Raw genomic sequence first — 25,619 nt, 5'->3', positions numbered from 1 at the left:
TTCATCTATGTCAAATCAAATGCTTTATAATTATTTTAGAAATATAAACTGCTATCCATGTGCATTTAACTCTGTTAAATAATTAATATAACTCATTTACACACTTACTGTGCTCTTTACAAAACACGAATGGTATAAAGGTTATATTCTTAACTATGGCTCAATTTTAATCACAGTAGTTTAAAATCCTAGGAACCAGAAAGTATGCGAGAGCACTCCTGGAGTCTTAGAAAAATTCTAAATTTAATAACGGATGACCATAGTAAGATTTTAACTGAAAAACAGCAGCTTCCAACCTGTGTGACTTACTGTAAAAAGCCAAATCTATCAGTGACTTTGTAAACAAGATAATCAGCATCTTCCCAAGGTTCAATTTCCGCACCCTCTCGCCCCTAAAACAAGAGATGACAAAAGGAGTTACTGAGAATTTATAACACCACGTATTTTACTCAGACAGATCAAATACATGACTATTTTTTAACTCAACTATTTTGGCAATGTAATCACTGCTCCTTAATTATTAGCTATGGAAAGTACTGTGTCAGCAAGAGCTAACATAGCTACTTCTCCATCAAAAGATGTTCTGAGAGAAATCAATGAGCAAGAAAGCTACCGCAGAAGAGATTGGCACACCTTAACCTAAGTGCTCAAGTGAACTGTCCAGAACAGGCTTTTCCTGCAAACCTCTGAGAAGGAAATGTGTGCTTGTTTGTCCACTGTTTGGTTTCCCAACTACACCGGCCCGGAACCCACTCTGATGGCCAAAGCAAAAAAAAGACTTCCAAAAGGGTACGGTGGCACATGTATTTAATCCCAGCACTCAGGAGGCACAGGCAGGTGGAAAGTGGATCTCTATGAGTTCAAGGCTTGGCAAACTGAGAGCACTCTTCAGTTTATAGTTTGTAGTGCTGAACATGCAAGGACTACTTGGCAATGGCTCTCATGCTCTCTGTCCTCCCCACTTGCACAGCACTGTCCCCTGCTGATCCCTTGCAGTTTTCTTCAGGCACTCCAACTCTCTGATGATTGCTTCTTCATAGGTAACTCTTAACTGTTGGTGCACTGGAAATGCTTTCCCCAGATCACCATTCTAAGTACTCTAGGTACCACTTATTCATAGGCTAACAATGAAAAGTTTAAAACCCCCACATACAATGTACCAACCCGTCTAATTTTAGACTTGTAGAAACTTCTTCCATTTAAGTGTATTTTATAATGGCTGCTCATATGTTTTCCTTCAAGCAGATTATGAACATACTATGGGCAAGGACTGTCAAAAAAGGTTTCCCAGTGCCTACCTTAGGCTAGCTACATATGGGTGAGCCCTGCATGGTGTGGAAAAAGTGACTGCAAGTATGAATAACCAGTGCTAAGTGCCAACAGTGCCAAGTGATGCAGATGTAGAACATGGTACCTACAAATAAATGTTATGACCCATTAAAAGAGACAAATATGGAGAAATTATTGATAATAAATTGATTACAACCTTTTACATCAAAACTAAGAAATATTCCATGCTAAGGTGATATAAAGGGAGAAAGGGAAAGAAGATGGGAGGGGAAACAGAGGAGGGGACAACAAACACTAACAATGTCTATACAGGCCATAAAGAAATCTGTTCTTTTATAAATACCTCCCTGCTGGCTAGTTTTTTTAGAATTAGGAGGTGCTATGTAGACTATTGGGGGAGAAGAGATCAGCAGTCTGACCCAGTTGTGAACTCTGAAAACTACAATAATGACCAGCCTGGCAGCTCATGCCTATAGGAAGTTAAGGCCCAAGAGGACCCAATCTGGAGTTGGTCTGTGCTGTTAGAGTGATAGTGCCTAGCCAATGAGGGGTAATCATGCGGCGCTGCCTGAGGGCCTAGCAACAGGTGCTGTCGGAGGTCCTGATCATGTCTAGTGAAATGAGGGGTGGCCATGCAATGTCAACAGATGGGAACGGCAGGGTGCTGATGGTATGTAAGACACCCCCCCCCCCCACCGTTAACTTGTTAACTAAGAGTCTGCTATAAACCTTTCACCAGACTCCTGGCATCTTCGTAGGTTGACATGGCACCTGACAGGGGATGGATGTCAGGAGAAGTAGAGGCAGTTTCCTTTAGGGGTGTGGTCCCTGGAAGGTTGAGCATGCTCCACTGGATAGCTGCACACCCATGTACATATGGGCAGCACAAATTGAATGGGGGGGGGCAAAAAGGAGAGAGGGAGAATTCTCAGAAATAAGAGAAAAAAAAAGGATTGAACTCAATGTTCTCACAAAGGGAAATAACGCCTTGTTATTTCAGCTCTCCAAAAATTAAGCTCTTTTCTATTTATATGGATTTTTTTTTTAGGCTCAATGTCCTTTATTTATGGCTAGAATCCACTTATGAGTGAGTACATACCATATTCATCTTTTGGGGTCTGGGTTACCTCACTCAGTATAGTGTTTTCTATTTCCATCCATTTGCATGCAAAATTCAAAATGTCATTGTTTTTTACCACTGAGTAAGGATATTTATATGGAATTTTAAATAAAGCCTACTCAAAGAATAAATAAAGATACTTACTCTGTCATATTTAGCAACTATTTCAGCTCGTTCCTGAGCAAGTTTGAGTGCTACATCCTGGTCCGTATCTGTGGAGAGATCAAATTTATATGGACTGTTATCCTGAGAATAATAGTCATAAAACTAATAAAACATAAAAGCAATACTGCTTACAAAAAATTAATAAAATTAAAATGAGCTAGATGCAGCTTCAGAATACCAACTAATTTATCTGTTTCCACTGTGTATAAACTCAGAGCATAAATTCACTACCACAGCAAACACTTCTAGGACAACAAATCTAAGCCTCTGCTGTTGTCTTAATTTCAATCAGATGTGCCCCTCACACACCTCCATGTTTGAGCATCTGTTCTTGAGCTGGTGGTGCTATTTTGGGACACAGAACCTTGCCTTGACTGGAAGATGGGGTTGGAGGTGACAGGGCAGGCCTTGAACATAGAGCACAGCCTAGCGCCTGTCTCTGCTTGCTGGTTTAACACCGTTCGAGAGGGCTCTGCAACATGTTCCTGCCACCCTGCCTTCCTAGCCATTGCCCAGAAACCATAAACCAAAATAAACATGTCTTTCCTCACACTGCTTGTATAAGGTATTTCGATTTTATTAATTTTTTTTTTGCTCACTGTGACAAGGAAAGTAACTAATACTGCACTCAAAATCAACTTTGAATTTAAATTTTCATAGAACTAGAAATAGAAACTGAAACGGTAAACTCTTAATGTTTTCAGGGGTGGGGGAAAAGTTTTAACTGGGAAATGAGAGTCAAGGCAATGCAGGGAGAGGGACAGGAGAAAGGAAAAACAACACTAAGGATGCTAAGAGCCAGAGGGAACATTATTTTATGTTTGCTTAAAAATAACATATGTGTAACTTGTCCTAGTTTGCTTTCTATTGCTGTGATAAAACATTCTGACCAAAAATAACTTGGGGAGTATGCTCACTAGGTGTTTTGTTAACTTGGCATACACTAGAGATACCCTAAAGAGGGACTCTCACGAGATATAGTCATCCTCTGTCTATGGGGCATTTTCTTAACTAATGATTGATATGGGAGAGGTCAACCCACTGTGGGCAGTGCTACTCCAGGGCAGGTGGTCCTGGGTTGTATAAGAGAGTAACCTAAACTAGTCACGAAGAGCAAGCCAGTAAGTAGCACTCCACCCGTGGGCTCTGCTTCAGTTCCTGCCCTTTCTTCCCTCAGTGACAGACTGTGACAACGAAATAAACACTTTCATCCACAAGTTGGTTTTCATCTATGTTTCATCAAAGGAACAGACAGGTGAGTGAGTGGGTGGATGGACAGATGGATGGATGGATGGATGGATGGATGGATGGATGGATGGATGGACGGACGGACGGACACACAGACAGACAGAGACTGACTCCAGGTACTATGATAAAAAATAAAGGGCAAGAGATGCCGCCTGCACCTACTGGACAAAAGAGGTGACTGACTACTGTCCCAGCTGGACAGCTCCATCTTTAGGCTCTAGGCCCTGGGGCACATCCCATGACCCTCCCTCACCCATTGCAGCTTAACTAGCCAATCAGCCTCCACTCCCATTGGACCCTGTAATATACAAGTCCTACTCCGCCCCACAAACCCAACCATCTCCACAGCACCAGCATCCCCCTCCCACAAAGCACAGACACCAACTGCACCAATTGGACTAAGAGCTGCTGTGGGATAAGGGTCTTTTATCCTGTCACTTGTATTATTTTTAATAAAATGCTGATTAGCCACTAGCCGGGCAGAAAGTATAGGCGGGGTGACCAGGCAGGAAGTAGAGGCAGCACAATGAGAACAGGAGAATTCTGGGAAGAGAAAGTTTCAGTCTGCAGCCATAACCTGGACGAAGAGGAAGCAAGATGTGACTGCCTCGCCGAAAAAGGTACCAAGCCACGTCGCTAACACAGGCAAGAATTATGAGTCATAAGAGTTAATAAGAAGCCTGAGATACTAAGTCAATCAGTTTATGATTAATGTAGACCTCTGTGTGATTTCTTTGGGACTTAATGACTGCAGGAACAGGGCAGGACAGACCCTCAGTCAACAAAGAGCGGCCCTCCAGAGGCACAGACACTACCTGCACCTATTGGAGGAAGTGATGGGTAGAAGGCAGTGCAAGAACACATCTAACAACATAAAGAGCAATATGGTACCACCAGATCCTAGTGATTCTACAACAGCAAGATCTGAACATCCCAATGCAGAAGAAGCAGAAAAAAATGACTTTAAGAATAACTTTATGAAGATGATAGAGGTCCTTAAAGAGGAAATGAAAAATTCCCTTAAAAAATCAAAAAAAGCAAAAAAGAAAGAAAGAAATCATTAAATCCCTTAAACAAAGCCAAGAAAGTCAAGAAAGAAACAAACAGGTGAAAGAAACAATTCAAGACTTGAAAATCGAAATAGAGGCAATAAAGAAAACACAAACTGGGGGAATTCTGGAAATGGAAAATCTGGCTAAACCAACAGAAAATACAAATGCAAGCATAACCAACAGAATACAAGAAAGGAAGAGAAAAATCTCTGATGCTGAAGATATGCTAGAGGAAATAGATTCACTGGTCAAAGAAAATGTTAAAGACATCAAAGGCATAACACAAAACATTCAGAAAATCTGGGACGCCATGAAAAGACCAAACCTAAAAATTAATAGGGATAGAAGGAGAAGAATACCAGCTCAAAGACAAAGAAAATATATTCAATAAAATCATAGAAAAAAACTTTCCCAACCTAAAGAAGGATATGCCTATGAAGATACAAGAAGCTTACAGAACAGCAAACAGACTGGACCAAAAAGCAAAGTCCCCATACCATGTAGTAATCAAAACACTAACCATACAGAATAAAGAATGAATATTAAGAGCTGCAAAGGAAAGGGGCCAAGTAACATATAAAGGCAGACCTATCAGAATTATACCTGACTTATCAATGGAAATAATGAAAGCCAGGAGGTTCTTGACAGGAATTATGCAGACACTAAGAGACCATGGATGCCAGCCCAGACTACTATACCCAGCAAAACTTTCAATCACCATAGATGGAGGAAAACAAGATGTTCCAGATTTAAACAATACCTATCCACAAATCCGGCCCTACAGAAAGTACTAGAAGGAAAAGTCCAACCCAAAGAAGTCAGCTACATCCATGAAAAGACAAGCAATAGATAATCCCACACCAGCAAATCAAAAAAAATGGGGGACACACACACACAATGCCACTACCAACAACAAAATCAAAAATAACAGGAACTAGCAATCACTGGGCATTAATATCCCTAATATCAATAGATTCAATTCACCTATAAGAAGACACTTATAGAAGGCTAACAGAATGGATACGGAAACAGGAGCCAAACATATGCTGCATGTAAGAAACACACCTCAACTTCAAAGACAGACTTTACCTCAGAGCAAAGGATTGGGAAAAGATTTTCCAATCAAATGGACGTAAGAAGCAAGCCGGCATAGCTACACTAATAGATAACAAGCTAGACTTCAAACTAAAATTAATCAAAAGAGATGGAGGATATTTCATATTCATCACAGAAAAAAAATCCATCAAGATAAAGTCTCAATTCTGAACATTTAAGTTCAAAGGCACCTACACATGTAAAAAAATTATTAAAGCTTAAATCACATATCAAACTCCGTATAATAAAAGTAGGAGACTTCAGCACCCCATTCTCACCAAGGGATGGGTCTGCTAGACAGAAACTTAACAGAGAAAAAAGAAAACTAACAGACAATATGACTCAAATGGTCTTAACAGACATATATAGAACAGTCTACCCAAACACAAAAGAATATATAGCACCTCATGGAACTTTCTCAAAAACTGACCACACTTGGTCACAAAGCAAATCTCAACAGATAACAGAGATTAATAAACCCCTGTATCTTATTGGATCACCATGGATTAAAGTTAGAATTCAACAACACAAAATACAGAAAGCCTACAAACACATGGAAACTAAATAAAGTTCAACTGAATTATCACTGGGTCAAGGAGGAATTAAAGAAATAAACTTCCTAGAATTCACTGAAAATGAAGTTACATTTCTTTTCCTTGGGGCGGGGGATTTCTTTCACTTTTCTCAGAGTACAAAATGCTAACAAGCTCTCCCTTCAGTGTAAGTGTGAATAGTAAGTACATAGAAGGAATGATTCTATATAGTAACCAAAACACACACTAGTAGTTCACACGTTTACAACACACTAATACAAAGAGACGACCGAGATAAGCATTCGCATAGCACCACTCTGTTCTGATGCTCAGCTTTGAAACAACAGACTCCTACCTCTACTGAACGGAAGAAAGTGCGTGCACAGAAATTAAATCCAAGCGCACTGAGCTCCAGCAGTGCCATCAGAGCTGCTAAACATTTCCTTCCAAACCAGCAGTCGAATGTTTTCCTAAGATATCTTTTACAGCAGGCCTTACCCACAACCAGTCCCAAGTCTGCCAGCAGATTTCCGATACAAGAAGGAAAAGTTTTAAAGTGTAAAAGAAAAAAAAAGAACAGGAAATAATGAAATAATGAGGGTAGGAGCTGAAGTGTCAATAATCAGAAAATGTGGATAAGCCACTGTTTATGAATCTTTACTCCGATCACTATCAGGCTAAGAACTCTACAAGGAAAACCCAGTTGTCTAAAGAGATCATCCTGGAACTGGATGAAACTACATCCTGATTCTAGAATGACAGGGTGCTTTATACAATACGATCAGAACAGTTTCCTCAGCCAGGTGGCGGGGGCTTCTGTTAAGGGACTAAAAGGAAATACTAGTTTTTCTACTGCTGAACGTGCAGACATTATTAATTCACACTGCATGGTGTAGTGCACCTACAGCACAGGGAGCAATCTGCTAAAATCGTGTTTCCTGCTCTCTTGTCTCAGGGCATAAGCTTATGGCATACACTCGATTGCTTATTTAAAACTTCCATTGTGAGAATCGAGAGTTTACCCCAAAGCTTTTATCACAAAAACACTAATAGCCACCTTGTGTCTGTGCAAGTATGCAGAAGTTTGGGCAACTACTGAACAATAACAGCTGTGCCACTCAGCTTATACCCCATGCCATCATCAAATAAAAACTCAAAATAAGGTGTTACCACATTATTTACACAATAATTTATGCTCCACTTTTATGATAAATCCATAAAATAAGTTTATTTGGAAAAACCATTGCCACAATATTTTATGATTTAAATATAATTCATATTAGTAAATGTATGTAAAGAAAAATTCCTTATCCTTAAAAATAAAGCCATGAGGAGAAATATGAGAAATTACTTTAAGAAGCTCCTTACTTTACAAAGTTAGCTTAATACTCAAGTACATGGGAAATTATCTCTTGGCACAAATTTATGGAAGAAAATGACAACTGTTGCATTTTTCAGAAGCATTTTAAAAATAGACATTTGATGTCTCAAATCTGCCCCGCCAAACTTTTAAGTATCCAATTGAACTGCATTCTTTAAAAACACACATTACAACATCACTAAACTTCAAATTCAATCCCATAAAAACAACACTGACAGAAGGCTGCTTCTTCCTTGTGAATACTTGAAGGTGAGAAGTGTACAAAACAATATCAACTTTAGAAGTCCTTCACCCTTCCTTAGATAAAAAGTCAGGCTGGCTTTGGAAGGTGACAGCGGCTTCAGTCCTCACAGAAAACTGATCTACTGCAAGGTTTCATTATGTGAGGGTGGTAGGTGGGGCCTCATACATTCTGCAACTGACAGAAATGGGGGGAGGCGGCTCTACTTAAACTGTAAAACAGCACAAGAAAGGACGCTTAAAATGCATTCTTTCTTTTTCCAAATGGGAAAAGGCCTCGCTGTGGTTACATGGACTATGGATACTCAAACAAAGATGAGGTTTGTTGAAAGGAAAAACCCGTCTTTCAGGCTGAATCCCAACTAGAAGCCACAGCAGCCTACACCCAGCATTCCATCCTCCAGTAAACAGGGGCTTTACACAAGCAACCTCACATGTCACTTACACTTCAAATTAGCCACATTCTTAGTGCATTCAACAAAAGTTTCATGGAACGCACATACACATGCACACAAATTATTTAAAATATAAATAAATATAAGAAGAAATATTCTTCAAGTCTACTTTATATCTTAGCACATTTTAATGTGAAAATACTGGGTCTGATTCATATTATAAATACATGCTAAAGTACTGCTCCTGGGAACAGAACTTTTAAAAGAAATTAAAGTGTATTATACTTTTGGGGTGGGGGAAGAGAAACATATCCACCACAGCAGCACCAGTGCAGAGGCCAGAGAACAACTTGTAGGAGTTAGGTCTCTTTCTCTATCATGTGGATTCCGGGGATTGACAGTAGGTCATTTGGCTGAACCTGGATGAGGCCATACCTCTATGCACAGAGTCACCTTGCAACCCCACATTCCAAATATTTTTTAATAAACCACCTATTTGTAATGAAACTTTTATTCTCTTTTATCTAATTTTCCTTACTATTATCATTTCTTTAAATGGGCAGAGACCTATAATTTTAAAACCATTTTGCATAAATTAACAGCCCTATAACTATTTTTGTGTGTCTAGGAACTTTAAGTACACTGAATTAAATAAATAGTCATGAATTAAGTTTATACTCCACTTAGGGTAGCAATAATACCCAAGAATAGAAGATCTAAAAAAGAAAGGAAAAAGTCAAGTCATACACTAAGGAAGGAGAATCAAACTGCCATCAAGCTTCTGAGAAAAAACTATCATGAACTTGGAATTTTACAACATAAATGAGGAAAAATACACACACACACACAGACACACACACGCGTGCGTTCATACATCAAACAACTGATGTCCACAGCCTACTCCTGAGAGCCTATGAAGGCACCATAGAGAAAGGGTCTGCACACGGGATGAACTAGGGTCTAGAAGAAACTAACTATGCAGAGAGGTTCAACTTCATCACAAGAATCCAGAATAAAAGTAGGAAAAGATAGCCAACAGTGGAAGTTGGCAGACTCCAGAAGGAATCAATCTTACTAATCAGTAAATGGCTTTCAGGTTTCTGGCTCTAGAACTATAGACTAAATCTGCACCATTTGAGCCATGGTGCAATTTCAGCAACATAAATATACAAGGATTCAAAGTTTGCTACCTCTACAATACTTCTTTCTAAAGCAATTTGAGGATACAGAAAAACAATACAAAACAAAGTAACAAAAGACACTGGCAGGCTGTCAAACTGCATTCAAGACTTTGAACTTCTCTCCCATGAAGCCTTGACCCTGAGCCCTAATCTTCATCCTAGTCTAAGCCTCTCCAGTCCAATTGTAAGAAGAATCTTGCAAAGCCCCACATCTACACAACCCACCATTCCAGCCTGCCTTCAGCAAGAATCCTGTCACATTTGTCCTTTAGTCATTTTCTAGCCACTGACACTGTCCCGCCCTCATCACTCATTGGTCAACATAAATCATTATATTTGGAAATGAGTTTGAGCTAGATTCTCTTCCCCATAGTGATAATCTTGACACTGGTTTTTAATAGTCTTAAACAAAACATTCCTTACCTTTTAAAACAAGTATAAAATAATTTTCTTTCTACAGAATAAAAAACAGAAGACACAGAATCCAAGAAATCACAAAAAGTAACAGACATTTCCCTATGCCAAATATGTAGCTGCCCAGAGAGCATTCCATTTGCATTAGAAAAGGGAATACAAGATTCTTTCATGAAGTGCATCAGATCCAAGTAACCTCAAGGATATGGTACTGTAAAGTTTGTATCAGAGCACCAAAAAGAGTGAGAGACTACTAGAACCCTCCAAACAGGCAAGTAGTACAAAAAGCTACAGTCCATATATAAAATAAAATCCAAAGGGGTATAGCATTGACCTTAATGGCACACGAGAAAGTTAATTCATAAGACCTTGACAAGGGCAATATTAGGGTATTTCCTATACACACTTCACCATATTATCTGAGAAGTTAAAGATCCTGCCATTACTGTGATTACAGAAAACTGAATTGCCTATTAATATTTGGAATACATTTTAGGATCCAAAATAAACCTAGATGTGCACAGATACACAAGCTATTCCTACAAGCAACTACTGCTACACACAACTCCTGATACCCAAAATTTTCTCTAGAGTATACAAAATGTGCATGTTTTGTAAACATACAGATTTTATTATTTTTTAAATTTATATGTGTGTTTGTGTGAGTAAACGCATATCCACAGAGGCCAAAGATAGTGTCAGATTCCCTGGAGCTGGAGTTATGGTTGTATTTATGCCCAACGTGAGTGCTAGGAGCTGGATGCTGAACACGGGTCTTCTAGAAGAGCAGCAAGAAGTTTTCACTGCTGAGTCACCACCTTCAGCCCCCATATATTGTATGTTCCCTTTTCTGTAAAAATAAACCACAAGCATCCTCTTAAAAATGTTAGAGTTGACTCTTTCCCAGCTACCAGTATGCCCTGCTGGTAGTGCTTATCTATAACCTATAAACCTACTTAAGTAGGGTACCAACAGTGTCTACCAACCAACAAGGCAAACAGGTAGAAGCAGTGAGCTCTGGCTCATGCTGCCCGATAATTTCCATGTTTATCAACATGGTAACACTGAGCAAAGAGTTCAGGCTGGCTCCAGTACACCAGTGACTCTACCTTTTCACGGCTATGAAGAATCTTAATGTGTTCATGTAATCTAGTTAACCTGTCCTCCCTTGGGAACCTGAACTAGGAGAAGTTGAAAAAAATAACTCAATGGGCAACAATGACAAAAGGCAAGTTGAAAACTGGGGAGGCATAAACTACCAGTAAGCCAAGTACAGCAGCTGCCACAGGGAGGGAAACAGTGTATCCTATCTTATTAAATCCAGAGTCAAGCATCACCAGCAGCCCTTCAACCTAAGAGAGACAGAAGCCTAAAGCTGCTTGGTGCTTCAGTTCCTGAGAACTCTGATTTTCAATTAAATATAATATTCTCTTTTTCCTCCTAAAATAATGTAAATAAGTTTTTTTTAAAGATTTTATTTATTTATTATGTACATAGTGTTTCCTTGCATGTTTGCCCACAGGCCAGAAGAGGGCATCAGATCTCAGTACAGATGGTTGTGAGCCACCATGTGGTTGCTGGGAATTGAACTTAGGACCTCTGGATGAACAGTCAGTGCTCTTAACCTCTGAGCCATCTCTCCAGCCCTGTAAATAAGTTTTTTGTTTGTTTGTTTTTACTTATTCTGAGAGCTCCTCCATCTTTCTACCAAGTAATGGTCTTAATTACTGGTAATCATTTTCTGATTGGATCATGAACCATGCTGGACCAACAATAGATTGGAGGCTCTTGTAGTGAATTTGGGTTCAGTTCCCAGTCACCCACGTGGTAGACCACAACCAAACATAACTCTAGTTTCAGGTGATTACATGTCCTCTACCCACTTCTGCAGGCACCAGGCAGACACATGGGGAACATAAAGACAAACATATATAAATTCATATACATAAAAGTGAATAAATTTTAAAAACTATATTCTTTAAAATATTTAAATGCTAAAACCTTAATATAGCCACCCAGTGTTCAAAACTTCAGCATTTACTTTGCCATGCTCTAAAGCCAAAGCTAGAATGCTCAAGCAGAACTAAATAGATTACATTTGAAGTACAACTGAAAACAAATCAAAAGACCCTGAGGGGTCACCAACTTTGACTGATGGTTCAGTGCAAAATGAAGTAAGTGTAAGCACCCACAGCTGGTCTTCCGAGATGGCTTACTCTGAAACAGCATTCAAGTCTCTCTCCACCAAGGGCATCAGCAGGAAATCCTCTATGAAGCACTGGCCCAGTGTGTCCGCCTGCCCTTTACTCCCCTTCACTGCCAGGTCACCCACAGCAATGCAGTTCCACCTCCCTATATCTGAATTGTTTACTCCACATTACATAAATGTCTTACAAAAATGTGCAACTTCAAGAAAACTCTTATCTCCTCCTTTCTTGCTCAACTCATACGTTAATCTTAGAAAAAAATCACTTGGCTTTCAGCCATCTCTCTTATATTCACTTTGGAACAACAACAAAAGATTCTAATCAAAGTTGCAATTATAAAAATAGTGCAAGTAACCATGAGAAGGTTAAGACAGGGAATGATGATATATGAAAGGACCAGTGTCCTCAGAAACAACTGAACATTCTTCCCAAATAGCTACATGTTTCTACATTCATTTCACATCCCTCTGCATTAATATTTAATCTCATATAATAAAAGAGTACTAAAAATATGTCTAAATGTTTTAATATTATCTTTTAATTACCAGTGAATGCCTTACCATTGCATTCAAAATATTCCTTACATTACTGTCAGAATGATTAGCAACATTCCTATTATGACGTGTTTTAAATTGTTTTAAATATTTTTTCATTAAAGTTACAAAATACATATCTAAAAACCAATTTCTACTAGAAGTTCAAATGCTAAAGTCAAGCAGATGGTGGCGACGGGAAATCATTGTAAGTCAAGCAGATGGTGGAGCTGGGGGACCACTGTAAGTCAGAAAATAGTGGAGCCACTTGCAGGACCACTGTAAGTCAAGCAGATGGTGGAGCTGGGGGACCACTGTAAGTCAAGCAGATGGTGGAAACTGGGGACCATTGTAAGTCAAGCAAACGGTGGAATCAAGGGACCACTGTAAGTCAAGGAGAAGATGGTGGAGTCGGGGGACCACTGTAAGTCAAGTAGATTGTGGAGCTGGCGACCACTGTAAGTCAAGCAGATTGTGGAGCTAGGGACCACTGTAAGTCAAGCAGATTGTGGAGCTGGGGACCACTGTAAGACAAGGAGAAGATGGTGGAGTCAGGGAACCACTGTAAGTCAAGTAAATGGTGGAGTCAGGAGACCACTGTAAGTCAAGCAGATAGTGGAGTCGGGAGACCATTGTAAGTTAAGCAGATGGTAGAGCTGGGGACCACTGTTTTCCCTCTTCCAACAGCAACCCAGCAGCACAGCTGGGGCTCTAAGGCAAACAATCAGCAGGGCTGCAGCTTCAGTTTCTTTTAATTTGTCACATTAGTACTGGATTTCCTTGCAACTGGTCCTCAGCTGCCACCTTAGACAGCCTGACTCAGTCCCCACACTCTCTGTGTGATAGGAATAAAAAGATTAAGTTTATAACAGATGAGTTGCTTATAAGACATGCTTAAGATGAGTAAGAACAGGATAAATGCCCAATACTTTAAATGCAAAGCGTCTAGCATCAGTAGATATTCAACATTTCTATATAAATAAGTCACAGTTTTAACAATTCCTGAAAATACTTCTATAACTTGCTTCTCAATATCTAGAAAGGAACAAAATAATTTCTTAAAGTCTTAAAAAACAATTGCTGACTAGGACTCATTATAAGAGAAAATCTTTTTTCCCTCCACTCAAACTAAATCAAAACCTCAGCTGTAGGCAACTCTGCTTTTGCACTGCCCGTTTTCCTAAAGATAACTGGCTAGTGCTTCTGGTCTCCCAATTTCCACATAGTAATGTAAACTAATGTCTCTGCTACTAACTATAATCCCCATGAACAAAAGACAGTATATCCTCCATGTTGGTCTCTTTGGAATCTATCAGTCTTGTACCATGTTTTTCACTACAAATGTGTATGTCTGCTTTCTCTTACATATTTACTTTATTTTAAAATTTTAAAATTTGTTTACAGCTTACATTTATATTTTTATAGTTTATGGACTCTAACGTTTAGACCCAAACACACACATCTGTTTTCTTTAAATTCTGATTATTTATAAGCCCTTCACAAAGTGGGGCACCTGGGAAAGGTGGGCACCTGTACCTTGTCTGTTGCACTTATGTTCCACCTACTTCCTCCCTTTTGTCTTGCTCAGTCTCTGTCTCTACCAAAAGGTTCCATGCTCCCCAGGGTTCCCATAAACCTATAGATCCAGTGGGAGGCTTTCCAGCAGCTCAACACCGAGAACCTTCTCCCACACCACTCTCTCCACCTTCCAAGAAACAAAAGGATGTTTAAAGTCAAGGATCCAAAAGAAGCATCAGAGCAAGGTTGGCCTGCTCCTACTTTGTCTCCTGACCTCTGTCTCCATGCACCTGCTCTCTCTACTCTGCTCTCCTCCCCTGCACCCCCACCACAGGAAGGCTTGGGAATCCTGGCTGTCATCCAGTGAATATGTTCATCTAAGTAAAACAGAGTCCTGAAAGAGCCTTTTCAAACCCAATGCCATGTCTTCCAGTCAGTCAATGAAGGATATTCTGGGGCTTGAGACAAAACTGAATCACAACTGACTCCCAGAAGCCTCAAACCCAGACTAGGAACTCCTACACTTTGTACAATGATTCACAGGGAAAGGGAAACAAAATGATGTAATAATACTTAAACACCATTACTACTGATGAGAAATATAATTACTAACTGTTGACTGTGAATCTATTTCCCACCTTTGGCGGCAGGATGGACTGACACATCACCAACAGAAGATGTTTATGATACTTAGAACCAAGACAAGTGAGTCACTTCACTCACTTTGCCTCGCCTACCAACTTAAGATTATACCTTAACTGTTTTTCCAGAAGGATGATTGTCTTAATAGATGACACAAGAGTAGTTTGCAACAACTCCTTATTTGTGGATGTTCCAAAAGCTGTTTACTGGGCTATTTCTACCTGACAGATACTGTGATAGGCCTTAACATGCATAACCTCATGTCCTATAGCAACAACCTGCTATGTTAGGTTAGAACTTAAGTCTAGTTTTCCCATGAGGAGACTGGAATGGAGAAGTTAAACAATTCAGGTCATACAGCAATTAAGCTACAGAGCAGGACTGAAATCCAGGCTGTCAGCTTCAACACCATGTTTGTAACCACCTCTCACATTTGCCCAAGTAATCCGTGGTATTCTTGTTACACCTCCTGCTACTGTCACTGGCCCTTACAACACTTTCCTTAGAAACAAATCTGAGACTCTCAATCCTCTTGCCTCAGTTTCCTGAATGCTAGGATTAGAGGAATGTCCTACCAGGTCCAGCTTTTTCGCCGATCAATCCTTACAGCTGTATGCTGGATTCCAAGAGCCTTCTAATCTCACCAAATAGTCGGCCATTTATGCAAAACGGAGGCTAACAGTGTCTAAAGAATGCAAGGACAACTTACATATATTATTCTTTGGGATAGCGACTATGCCTTTCTATTATGTTTTAAGTTATAGGTTTTAAAATAAACACAGAAAGTAACAAAAAGTTGCAAAACTTTGACAAATAAATAATCAGCTAATGTATAAAGTAAGCACTAATAAAACACTGCTTTTGGTTGATACTGAATCAACCACCTTCACAATTACGAGAAGATGATATTGAATCTATTTCATTTACTCTTTCTACAGTTCTTCCCAGAACATTCAGAAAGAAAGGATGTACAGTTATAATCACTGCAATAAAAGCTTGTCCTGAATTTGACCCTGTAAGTATTAATAAAAATAATGTGACTGGAGCAGATTTTGTTTGCAGGGTGTTGTTGATGTTGTTTGAGCCAAGTCTCACAACACAGCCTTACTGACCTAAGTCATTACTACAGCTCAGGCTGTCCTTGATGTCAGGATATTTCTGCCTCAGCCTCTCAGTGCTGGGATTAAAGATGTGTACCACCACTGCAGACAACAGATACAAGACAAAAGGAATGAAAGGTGATTCACAGAGAGTTTACTCTAATAGTACATAATTCCAGGCAGTTTGGAAAACTTATTTTCAACTGAATATCCTATTTTCTATTTTTTTTAAAAAAATGGTATGTAAAAGCCACACTGTGCCAAAATGGACACAAATTGCCTACTTCAACTAAATATGAAGCGAGAACTGCATTCAATGCTTTGATGTGTCTAAGTATTGGTCCCTGGTTCAAACTGGACCTTAATGCCATCAAAGCCAGCAGTCTGACATGAATTATCCGATGAATGACACAGAATGAATCAAAGTATTTTTGTCACAAGAAAATGTCACCCAATTACTTCTTTAAAAAAAAAAAGTTCCCTAGGGGCTGGAGAGATAGCTCAGCAGTCAAGAGCTGTTTGCTCGGGCAAAGGACTAGGGTCCTATTTCCAGCATCCTGACACAGCAGATCAAAAGTGTCTCTAATTCCAGTTCCAGAAAGTCCAATGCCCTCTTCTGGTCTTCCGGAGCATAGCACACGCGTTTGCATTTACATATATGCAATCAAAACATCCATACAAATAAAATAAAAAATAAATTTTAAAGGACCCTAAACTCAAGCATGGTATCTCAAAATTCTCACAACACATAGTTGTTTTAAACACAATTCAATAATTCTAGGCAACATATACATAAGCATTTCAATATGTATATGTGTTTAATATGTATTAAGATTCCTTACATTCAATTACTACTAATATGCTAGTACTATCACTGAGTTTGGTGGATCATATACTAAGTAAGATGTACTTTACATAACAAGTACAAAAGTTATATGCAAAAGTGCTAGTTACTTATTAGGTACCAGATGAATTAAGTTAACAATGAAAGGCCTGGCTCACAGATAACAGATAGCACTCCGCATAGTCTAAATTCTGTTATCTCATTTAACCTCCTCACTTCAAAACCATGAAGTAGGTATCATTACTGGTCATTAAACAGACAGGAACATTACTAGGTTAATTAACCTGCAAAGATCACACAGCTTTTTAGTTCTGGAGTGACATTTGGACCAAAGCAATAAAGCTTCAAGGTTTTCTAAACCTGTCAGGTAGTCTATCACCAAAACGACAAGAAAAGGTCAGCATAAGCTCAACTTAGCATTAAATAAGGGCAAGAGGCAAGGAAACACCCTTGAGTCAATGAGACAATGAGGGGAAACAAAATAAAGCTGCACAGAAAAACAAGGTCCCATTGGAAGCCCAGCTGCTAGGATCCGCTCACACACTGGCTAAGCTTCGTCACCTTGCTCAATATCCAAACAGCCATTACATATTACAGAAATAGTCAATTTGTACATTTCAAGTGAGAAAAATGAAACTTGAAGGTAAAGCTACTCTTCTTAAGCTATATTCGCGTGGGAGCTTCAAGTTCAACACACATCTAGAAAGCACCAAGGCACAACACCACAAAATTTAAAAAGCAAGGACATGTTTGTCTACTTCCCAACTAATAAATTATATGTTGCTAAGAAAATAGCACACAGTAACCAGGAAGTGGGCTGGCTGACTTCCACGACCTCAAATAAACATGCTCTGGTTAAGTTTCTATAAGCGACTATCCTCCTCCAATAAGAGTAATGGTTCCTCAACACTGCTGATTCCACTACACGCTGAGGTCTAAGTTTCTGAAGTTTTGCTTCACTGGTATTATAAAGAGCCAACGAGTTTTGTAGAATCTGCTTATTATAAACAAGTACGCAAGTTTTTCCAAAGTTAAACTGAAGCAATCTGGTATTATTTCATATACCACTAAGTACAATAAAGCTTTATTTTTAAAAATATTTTACTAGTTATCAATTACAAGTTGCTGGGCAGGAAAAAGAAGTTCCCCACAAAGGGCCTTTGCACCCTATATTCTGTCTCTCATTTATACTCCAGTTAATAGAATTCAGTCCTACACTTATTTTATTCAAACTCCTTTCAATGTCTCTTTTATAAGTTTGTATAGCACATGCATTCTTTGAAGCAAGGATTTATTAATTCTGAAGATGAAACTTTAAAGGCAGTTTTTTAACATACCCATCACTGGCAACTTATGAAGTATATAAATATTGTAAAGACTTTAGTATTTCCCAACAAAGACAGTTTCATAAAGCAAACTTAGTACCATCAACAAAGCTTAAGGGACAGAGCATGAATTTATTGTCTTCCTGCTTCAAGAAAGGCACAGCTGCTTCAGACAGCATCCACTTACTAAAACTCACACAAACTCACTTAGATATCACTTTCAATATCGATGTGAATAATTTAAAAGTAGAGCAAGGGCCTGGGGGGGGAAGGCTCAGTTGGTAAAGAACTTGCCCTACTCAGGTATGAAAACCTGAGTTTGATCCTTAGCACCCACATAAGAATGCTAGGTGTGCTGGTGTGTGCTTGTAACCCACCCAGCACTGCAGCAATGGCGATACCAGATCCTGGGGCTTGCTGGCAAGCCAGGTTAGCAGAATCACTGAGTCCCAAGGTCACAGGGAGAGACTATCTAAAGACCATGATAGATGATGGCTCCTGAAAAACATACTCAAGAACACTATAGCCATAGCGCCCTTTTTCCCTGGCTAGCAAACGTTAACCAGCAGGAGTTCTTCAGAGCTCTGGCAGTTTTCCTCATAAAGTCCAGGAAGCTGAAAGTCTCTGAATGGGTAGACACAGTCAAGCTGGCCAAACATAAAGAGTTTGCCCCCTATGATGAGAACTGGTTCTACACATGAGCTGCTTCTACAGCACGGCACCTGTACCGCGTGGTGGTGCCAGGGTTGGCTCTGTGACCAAGATCTATGGAGGATGGCAGAGAAACGGTGTCAGGCCCAGCCACTTCAGCAGAGGCTCCAAGAGTGTGGCCCGCCGCGTTCTCCAAGCCCTGAAGGGACTGAAAATGGTGGAAAAGGACCAAGATGGGGGCCGCAAGCTAACACCTCAGGAACAGAGAGATCTGGATAGGATTGCCAGGCAGGTGGCAGCTGACAACAAGAAGCATTAGAACAAAGGATACTGGGTTAATAAACTGCCTCATTCATTAAAAAAAAAAAAAGAACACCTATAGCTTCCACACACACAGGTACGTACATGTACACTCACTCTACTTGTGCACCCCACATGCAAACACATACATAAAACCAGAGATGACATGGACAAACTTTAACTTACATGACCTCTAAAAGATAAGTATTTTCCAACTGTCTGGTGAGAAACCTGTACAACTGTACTATGTTATACAGTATACATAATACTACTGTATCTTCAATAAATAACAAATCCAGTGTGTGTACCTGCTTCTCAGAGTGCCAGTATGGATATCAAAGGATAATTTCTGGAAGCCAGTTCTCACCTGCTACCATGAAGGTTCCTGGGATTGAACATGGACTATCGGGCCTGGTAGTAAACCCAACTGAGCCATCTCACAGGCCCTATTCTTAGCATTTTTGTTGGATTGGTTCCAGCAGGGTGGGAAGTAAAGTAGCCAGTGCTTTATCCTAAGACAAATTTTGAAAAATAATTACTAAAATAGCTACAATTTAAGTAGTTGTGTTTATGCCACCTGTGCATCTGGACCATACAGTGGGAGGAAGTCAGCCCAGACAGCCAGAGGAGATCCACACCAGCAGGGAAGGACACCTTAGGAAGATGCTTGGAGAGAACGGGCTATGCTGCTCCAGGAACCCGAGAAGATCTGGCTTGGGCTGAAGGTGAGAAGGCATGAGAGGGGTCTGTTACTTGACATCTTAGCTCTGTGTGACATGTTTTCTTGCCTTAAAGCTCAGTTGTACAGCTTGTCCTTTGTTCCTTCCTCCCCTTGCTTGTTTTTTCTCAATTCTGTCCATTCCTGTTCTTCGACTAACTCTTCAGACAAGTCTTTGGCATTCTCTTGGTATTTGAAGATTTTACATTTTATCAATGCCAACTGTGCAGCAACTCCTAAAGGCAGTATGTGACAATGTTTCCTGAAACACTGAATAGAAAAATCACTGACCTAGTGTGTCAGCCTCACTACCCAGCTAGTTCCTGTAGTTTTGTTTTTCTTTACTCTATCACAGCACAGAAAGTCATGGGGGTACGGGGTGAACATGGAGGTGGGGATTAGCAACAAAATCTAAACAAAAATATGCAAGTCTCAGGGAAAATAAGTAGTATCCTGGAAGTAATTTAAAATTTTTCTAGATACATTTATTTTATGTGTATGAACATTGCCTACACGTATGTCCACACTCCACATGCATGCTTTGTACCCACAGAGGTCAGAAGAGATCATCAAATCCCTGGGAACTCAAATTGGAGACAGCTGTAAGCCACTGTGTGGGTGCTGGGACTCAAACCGAGCCCACAGAAAAAGCAAGTGCTCTGGCCACTGAGCAGTCCCACTGAGGAAAGTTTGACTTGAGGGATTTATATGGCAACACAGCATAACCTCTCCAGATGTGTCTACGAGGTCACAAATCATGTATTTCCCCAGAATTCTGTTTGAAATCTTTTATATGAACCCCAATTCTCCAGCACCTGACAATAAACCATCAACACACTGTAAAAGATGAAACAAAATGATAACATAAATAGTACAGACTAACAAAATAAACAAAATGCTAATGTGAACTAACAATACTTCTGAGAAGAGCAAATGTGTGCGTTCTAATTTCTATGGAACTTTACTTTCCTGAATTTCTAACAGACATTACAAAGCATGTTTCTAGAATTACAAAGAATTTAGAAATACAGGGCTAGAGAGATGGCTCAGGAGGAAAGTGCTTGGCTTGCTATATGTGTAAATATTGGGCATGACAGATTACATCTGAACCCAGTGCTTGGGGCCAGGAGCTTGTTGGTCAGCCATTCTAGCCAAACCAGCATTAGTGACAAAGATTTGTCTCGTCTTAAAACAAAACAAAAACCGTGGAAAGTGATAGAGGAAGTTACTTAATATTAACATCTACATCTAGCTTCCCCCCTTACACCGGCATACATACATGTACACAAACATACACCACACATGTATATCACACACCTAAAAATGAAATATTAACAAAAAAATCACACTGACATTGCAATTTATGGTTTTTAAAAATTGTACAAACGTATTTTAAGCTTTTTAACAATTGTGCTAAATAGAAAGCTAAACTTTCTCAATTTTCTTGTAAGACTTTAGCCAGATAGCTAGAAAACAACTTTTAAAAAAAAAAGTCAGCTACACTAATCAGAATAATTCTGCCTTATCCCTATAAATACCTAGAACCTCAACTGACAACAATTAGTAGCCAGTCACGAAGTCAGTGAAAAGCAAACGAAAAGTACAGAACATGAGCCTATCTTGGGAAATGAGAGGGATTAAAGTTTCCAATATATTATTTATTGGTTCAAAATTTATGAGCACCATTTATTGCTCTTCATCTAACTACCACAATACAAATATGAAGTAAAAACAGTTCCTCCAAAAGATCACCATCTCCTGAGGGAACTGAGACTGCAAATTCTGTCCCTTAAGGACGGTAACAGCAAAGTTAACCTACAAAGCAACTGTGACAGAAGTGTTACAACAATGGCAGGAACTCGTCATTTGAACAAGAGAGTCACATTGCAGAGTCCTTTGCCACTAAACCAGTTGTTTCACTTATGGTCACCTTAAAGCTTGCCCGGAAAGACAAGCTAGTTATCATAATCTGAGCATTTTCCTTCACCTTCTTTCATCACAACTGGATAATCATCCCTTGGAACAGAAAATAAATATATACAAGAAAATAAGAGGGGTGGGACATAAAGGTGGAGTCCTTGCCTAGCATATGCCAGGCCCTGGGTCAACCAGAACCAAAATGAAAGACAGAAAAAGAAACAAAGAAAAAATAAGAAAAAGAAAGAAATCACTGAGAAGACTTAGGAGAATGTGTGTCACCACAGAGCAAGGAAGGGGAATATAGGAGGGTCCTGGGACTCGCTAGCTACTGCTCTATCCCAACGGGCTCTAGGCTCACAAAAGACTCGATCTCCAAAAAATAAGGTGAACAGCAATAAAGTAAGGTATCTGAAATTGACTTTTGGCTTCTACACACATGCACCTGTACATAAACCTGCACATCCACACGCACAAACAAGTACACACACAGACAAGGTATAATATCAATCTGTGCTGGCTAGTTTTACGTCTAGTTGACACAGCTGAATCAACTGGTAATAGGGAATATAAATGGAGAAATTCCTCTACCAGACTGGTCTGTGGACAAGACTGTGGGACATTTTCTGGATTGATGAATGATGAGAAGGCCCAGGTTACTATGGGTTATGCCAACTTTGGGCTGATGGTCCTTAGTGTTATAAGAGTGCAGGCTGAGCACGAATGAGAAGGCAATAAACAACATTCCTTCAAGGCCTCTGCATCAGTTACTGCTTATAGCTCCTGCCCTGCCCTTCCAGATGATGGACTACAGGCTGTGAGCTGATATGAACCCTCGAGTTGCTTTTGGTCATGGATTTTATCACATTACAGACAGCCCTGACTGGCACCAAGACCTATAATCCAAACACTTGGAAAGTTAAGTTAGGAAAGGTGCTGAGAGTTGGAAGCCAGTCTGAGCAACAGACTTATACCCTGTCTCAAAAGATAAATAAATAAACAAAAAAGGTACTCAAGCTGGGAAGGTAACTCAGTGGAAAATCATCTGCTATACAAGCCTAAAGATCTGAGTTTGGATCCCCAGAACTTATGAAAAAGTCAGATCTCATAGTATGTCTACATAATCTGTCACTCATCCTTGCATACATAGAAACACAAATAATTTTAAAGATATTTGGGGGCTAAGGCAGGAATATCACAAGTTCAAGACCTGTCTGAACAACTTAGTGAGGTCCTATTGCAAAATCAAAAGTCAAAAGACTGAGGATGTATGTACGTCCATGGTACAGCACTTCTCTATCCTGCAAGAAGCCCTTGGTTTAGTCAACAGTGCCATAAATAAAGAGAAGGTGGGGATTCAGGGATTGTGCCTCTAACTCATTGAGGAAACTACCCAAAGTAACTGCCATTTATAAATCATCTAAATTATTTTTAATAAATATAACCAACTTGATAATACATCAAGAAAGCATAGAAATAACGCAAATAACTATCAATCCAGCCATTAAAAACCATGAAGCAGAGGCTGGTAAAATAGCTCACTGACTAACATTGCCTACTATCAAGTCTGTTGATCTAAGTTTGATCCCTGGGACTACATGATAGGATTACATAAGTTGTCCAAGATACATGCATGGATACATGTATGTATGTATTATGTATGTATGTATGTATGTGTATACACACATAATACATGGATGGACAATGGGCAGATGAATAGACAGATGGATAGAATAAAAATATTTTTTAAAGAATTTATTTATTATGTATGCAGTGTTCTGTCTGCATGTATGCCTACAGACCAGAAGAGGGCACCAGATCTCATTATAGATGGCTGTGAGCCACCATGTGGTTGCTGGGAATTGAACTCAGGACCTCTGGAAGAGCAGTCAATGCTCTTAACTGCTGAGCCATCTCTCTAACCCCGAATAAAAATATTTTTAAATCTTGAAGCAAAATTACATGTACCAGCTAGGTACATGCCTTTAATGCCAGCACTCAGAAAGTAGAGGCAGACAGATTACTATGAGTTCAAAGCCAGCTTGGACTACAGATGAGCCTTTGTCTTTAAAAAAATAAATAAATAAAACAAAATTACATGTACTTATTTGGATCATCTCCAAGACATATTTTAAGCATGTAGTTGGAGGGAACAACCCAGGTTCTGAAAAATGGCCAGAAATGCCAGGGGTTAGAAATCTGCACAAAGACACACAGTAATCCAGTGGGTGTCCACAGAACTGATACTGGGTATGAACGGAGCAGGGAGCACCGATATTTCACTCTGTCACCTTCAGTGTACTTCTCATTGCTTATCATGTGTATTTACCACCTAGTCGAGACACAAAACATGTTTTATTGGAAAGATAATATACACTGGAAGAAAACTTCTTGGGAAAAAAGCTGGAGATTTAACACAGCCTATCCACACAAGGAACCAGACTGTGTCGGGGAGACTGGGGCACAGGGTGGCTCAGTTTTCTGACACACAAGTCTCCTTCCATGTGCTCACTTTCTTTGCTGCTCTAAAAGAAGCAATGATACAAATGAAGAGCTGGAGACACAATGACCAAGGCCACAGCTACTGCTTTTCTCCTGTGATCAGAAGAATCCCACCAGATGGTTGAGAAGGAGTGTGCACGTAGTGAACAGAGGGGAAAGAGATCGTCTTTGTCATGTCTTCTCAATATGTGAACACATGAGAAGACCCAGAGAAATAAACTCGATCACCTCAGTGATGAACGAAACAAAAAGATCTAAAGGTCATACAAATGCTGATAGGACCAAACACTATGCTATCAAAGCCAGGAAACAGATCACACTGTAATACTCTAGTCAATTTACCTTCCTGCATTGCACCTGAGTTGTTTTGAAATAGATGTCTTTTAGGAAGATTTTTCCTTTAAACTGCCTTGCACAGGGTACTGATCTCTAACCATAGTTTTGCCAAAAAAAAAAAAAAAAACTACTGCTTTTCAAGAACAAAACTTTCAAGGTTAGCAAGGGATTAATACATACAAAAACTTTAATAAACCTGCTAACATACAAATATTACCACCCTTGTTAATGGTACATTACTTTAACTTTTTGTATATGTCTGTGCATTAAGTGTGTGCGTGCATAAGCATGTGTGCACATAAGCATGTGTGTGCATGTTTGTAGAAGCCAGCAATCAACACCTGTTGTCTTCTTTTGTCACTTATCACTTTATTTTTTTAAGACAAGGTCTCTAGTTGAACCTAGAGCTCACCAATTTGACTAGACTGGCTGTCAAATTAGTGTCTTTCCCCGGGGATCTGAACTCAAGTCATCATGGTTGCACACCAAGTTTTATCACTTGAGCCATCTCTGTAGCCTCTACATGACTATTTTAATAGTCAGCCTAGTAGGATACTTCAGTTTATAAAATAATGATCCATAGTTGATAATGTCACAAGCCCCCATGTGGAAAGCAAGATGTCTGTCCTCAAGATGCTTACAACCAATGAAAGTGCCCTTCAAGTAAGAAATGTACTTACCACAAAACTTTATCAGCAATGAAAGGCAACGGGGACTATCTCAAAACACACAATACAATCTATGGGAGACAACCAAGCTACTACACACCACCAACTGATTCTTACTTGAGAGAACTATTTAGCAGTTGGTAACTTAATCTGAAGAGGAGTTTATCTAAAGTTGGAAAAATTTTATCTAAAATTTCAATGTGAACACTGTTACTTCAACAGCATAAAGAAAGTCATGTGACTT

At 39.5% G+C, this 25,619-nt stretch overlaps 1 protein-coding gene and 1 pseudogene across 2 annotated transcripts in view; one reads left to right on the top strand and one right to left on the bottom strand.

Moving 5' to 3' along the window:
* Usp6nl (USP6 N-terminal like) overlaps positions 1-25,619 on the bottom strand; it is a 132,597-nt gene that overhangs the window by 54,296 nt on the left and 52,682 nt on the right. Inside the window, exons 3-4 of one of the 2 annotated variants that reach the window (XM_050150489.1) lie at positions 2,555-2,622; positions 297-392 (exon numbers count right to left, since the gene is read on the bottom strand). In XM_050150489.1, coding sequence (XP_050006446.1) covers positions 297-392; positions 2,555-2,562 — 104 coding nt within the window. In that variant the 5' untranslated portion in view covers positions 2,563-2,622. The remainder of the gene's footprint in view (positions 1-296; positions 393-2,554; positions 2,623-25,619) is intronic. The other variant, XM_050150488.1, reaches the window with a different exon arrangement.
* On the top strand, positions 17,010-19,253 carry LOC126506724 (40S ribosomal protein S19-like; annotated as a pseudogene).

This window comes from Alexandromys fortis, unplaced genomic scaffold (genome assembly GCF_014885135.2).
Source record: "Alexandromys fortis isolate MF-2015 unplaced genomic scaffold, M_Fortis_MF-2015_v1.1 scaffold_69, whole genome shotgun sequence".
Taxonomy (NCBI): Eukaryota; Metazoa; Chordata; class Mammalia; order Rodentia; family Cricetidae; genus Alexandromys; species Alexandromys fortis.
This window is presented reverse-complemented; position numbering and strand designations above follow the sequence as displayed.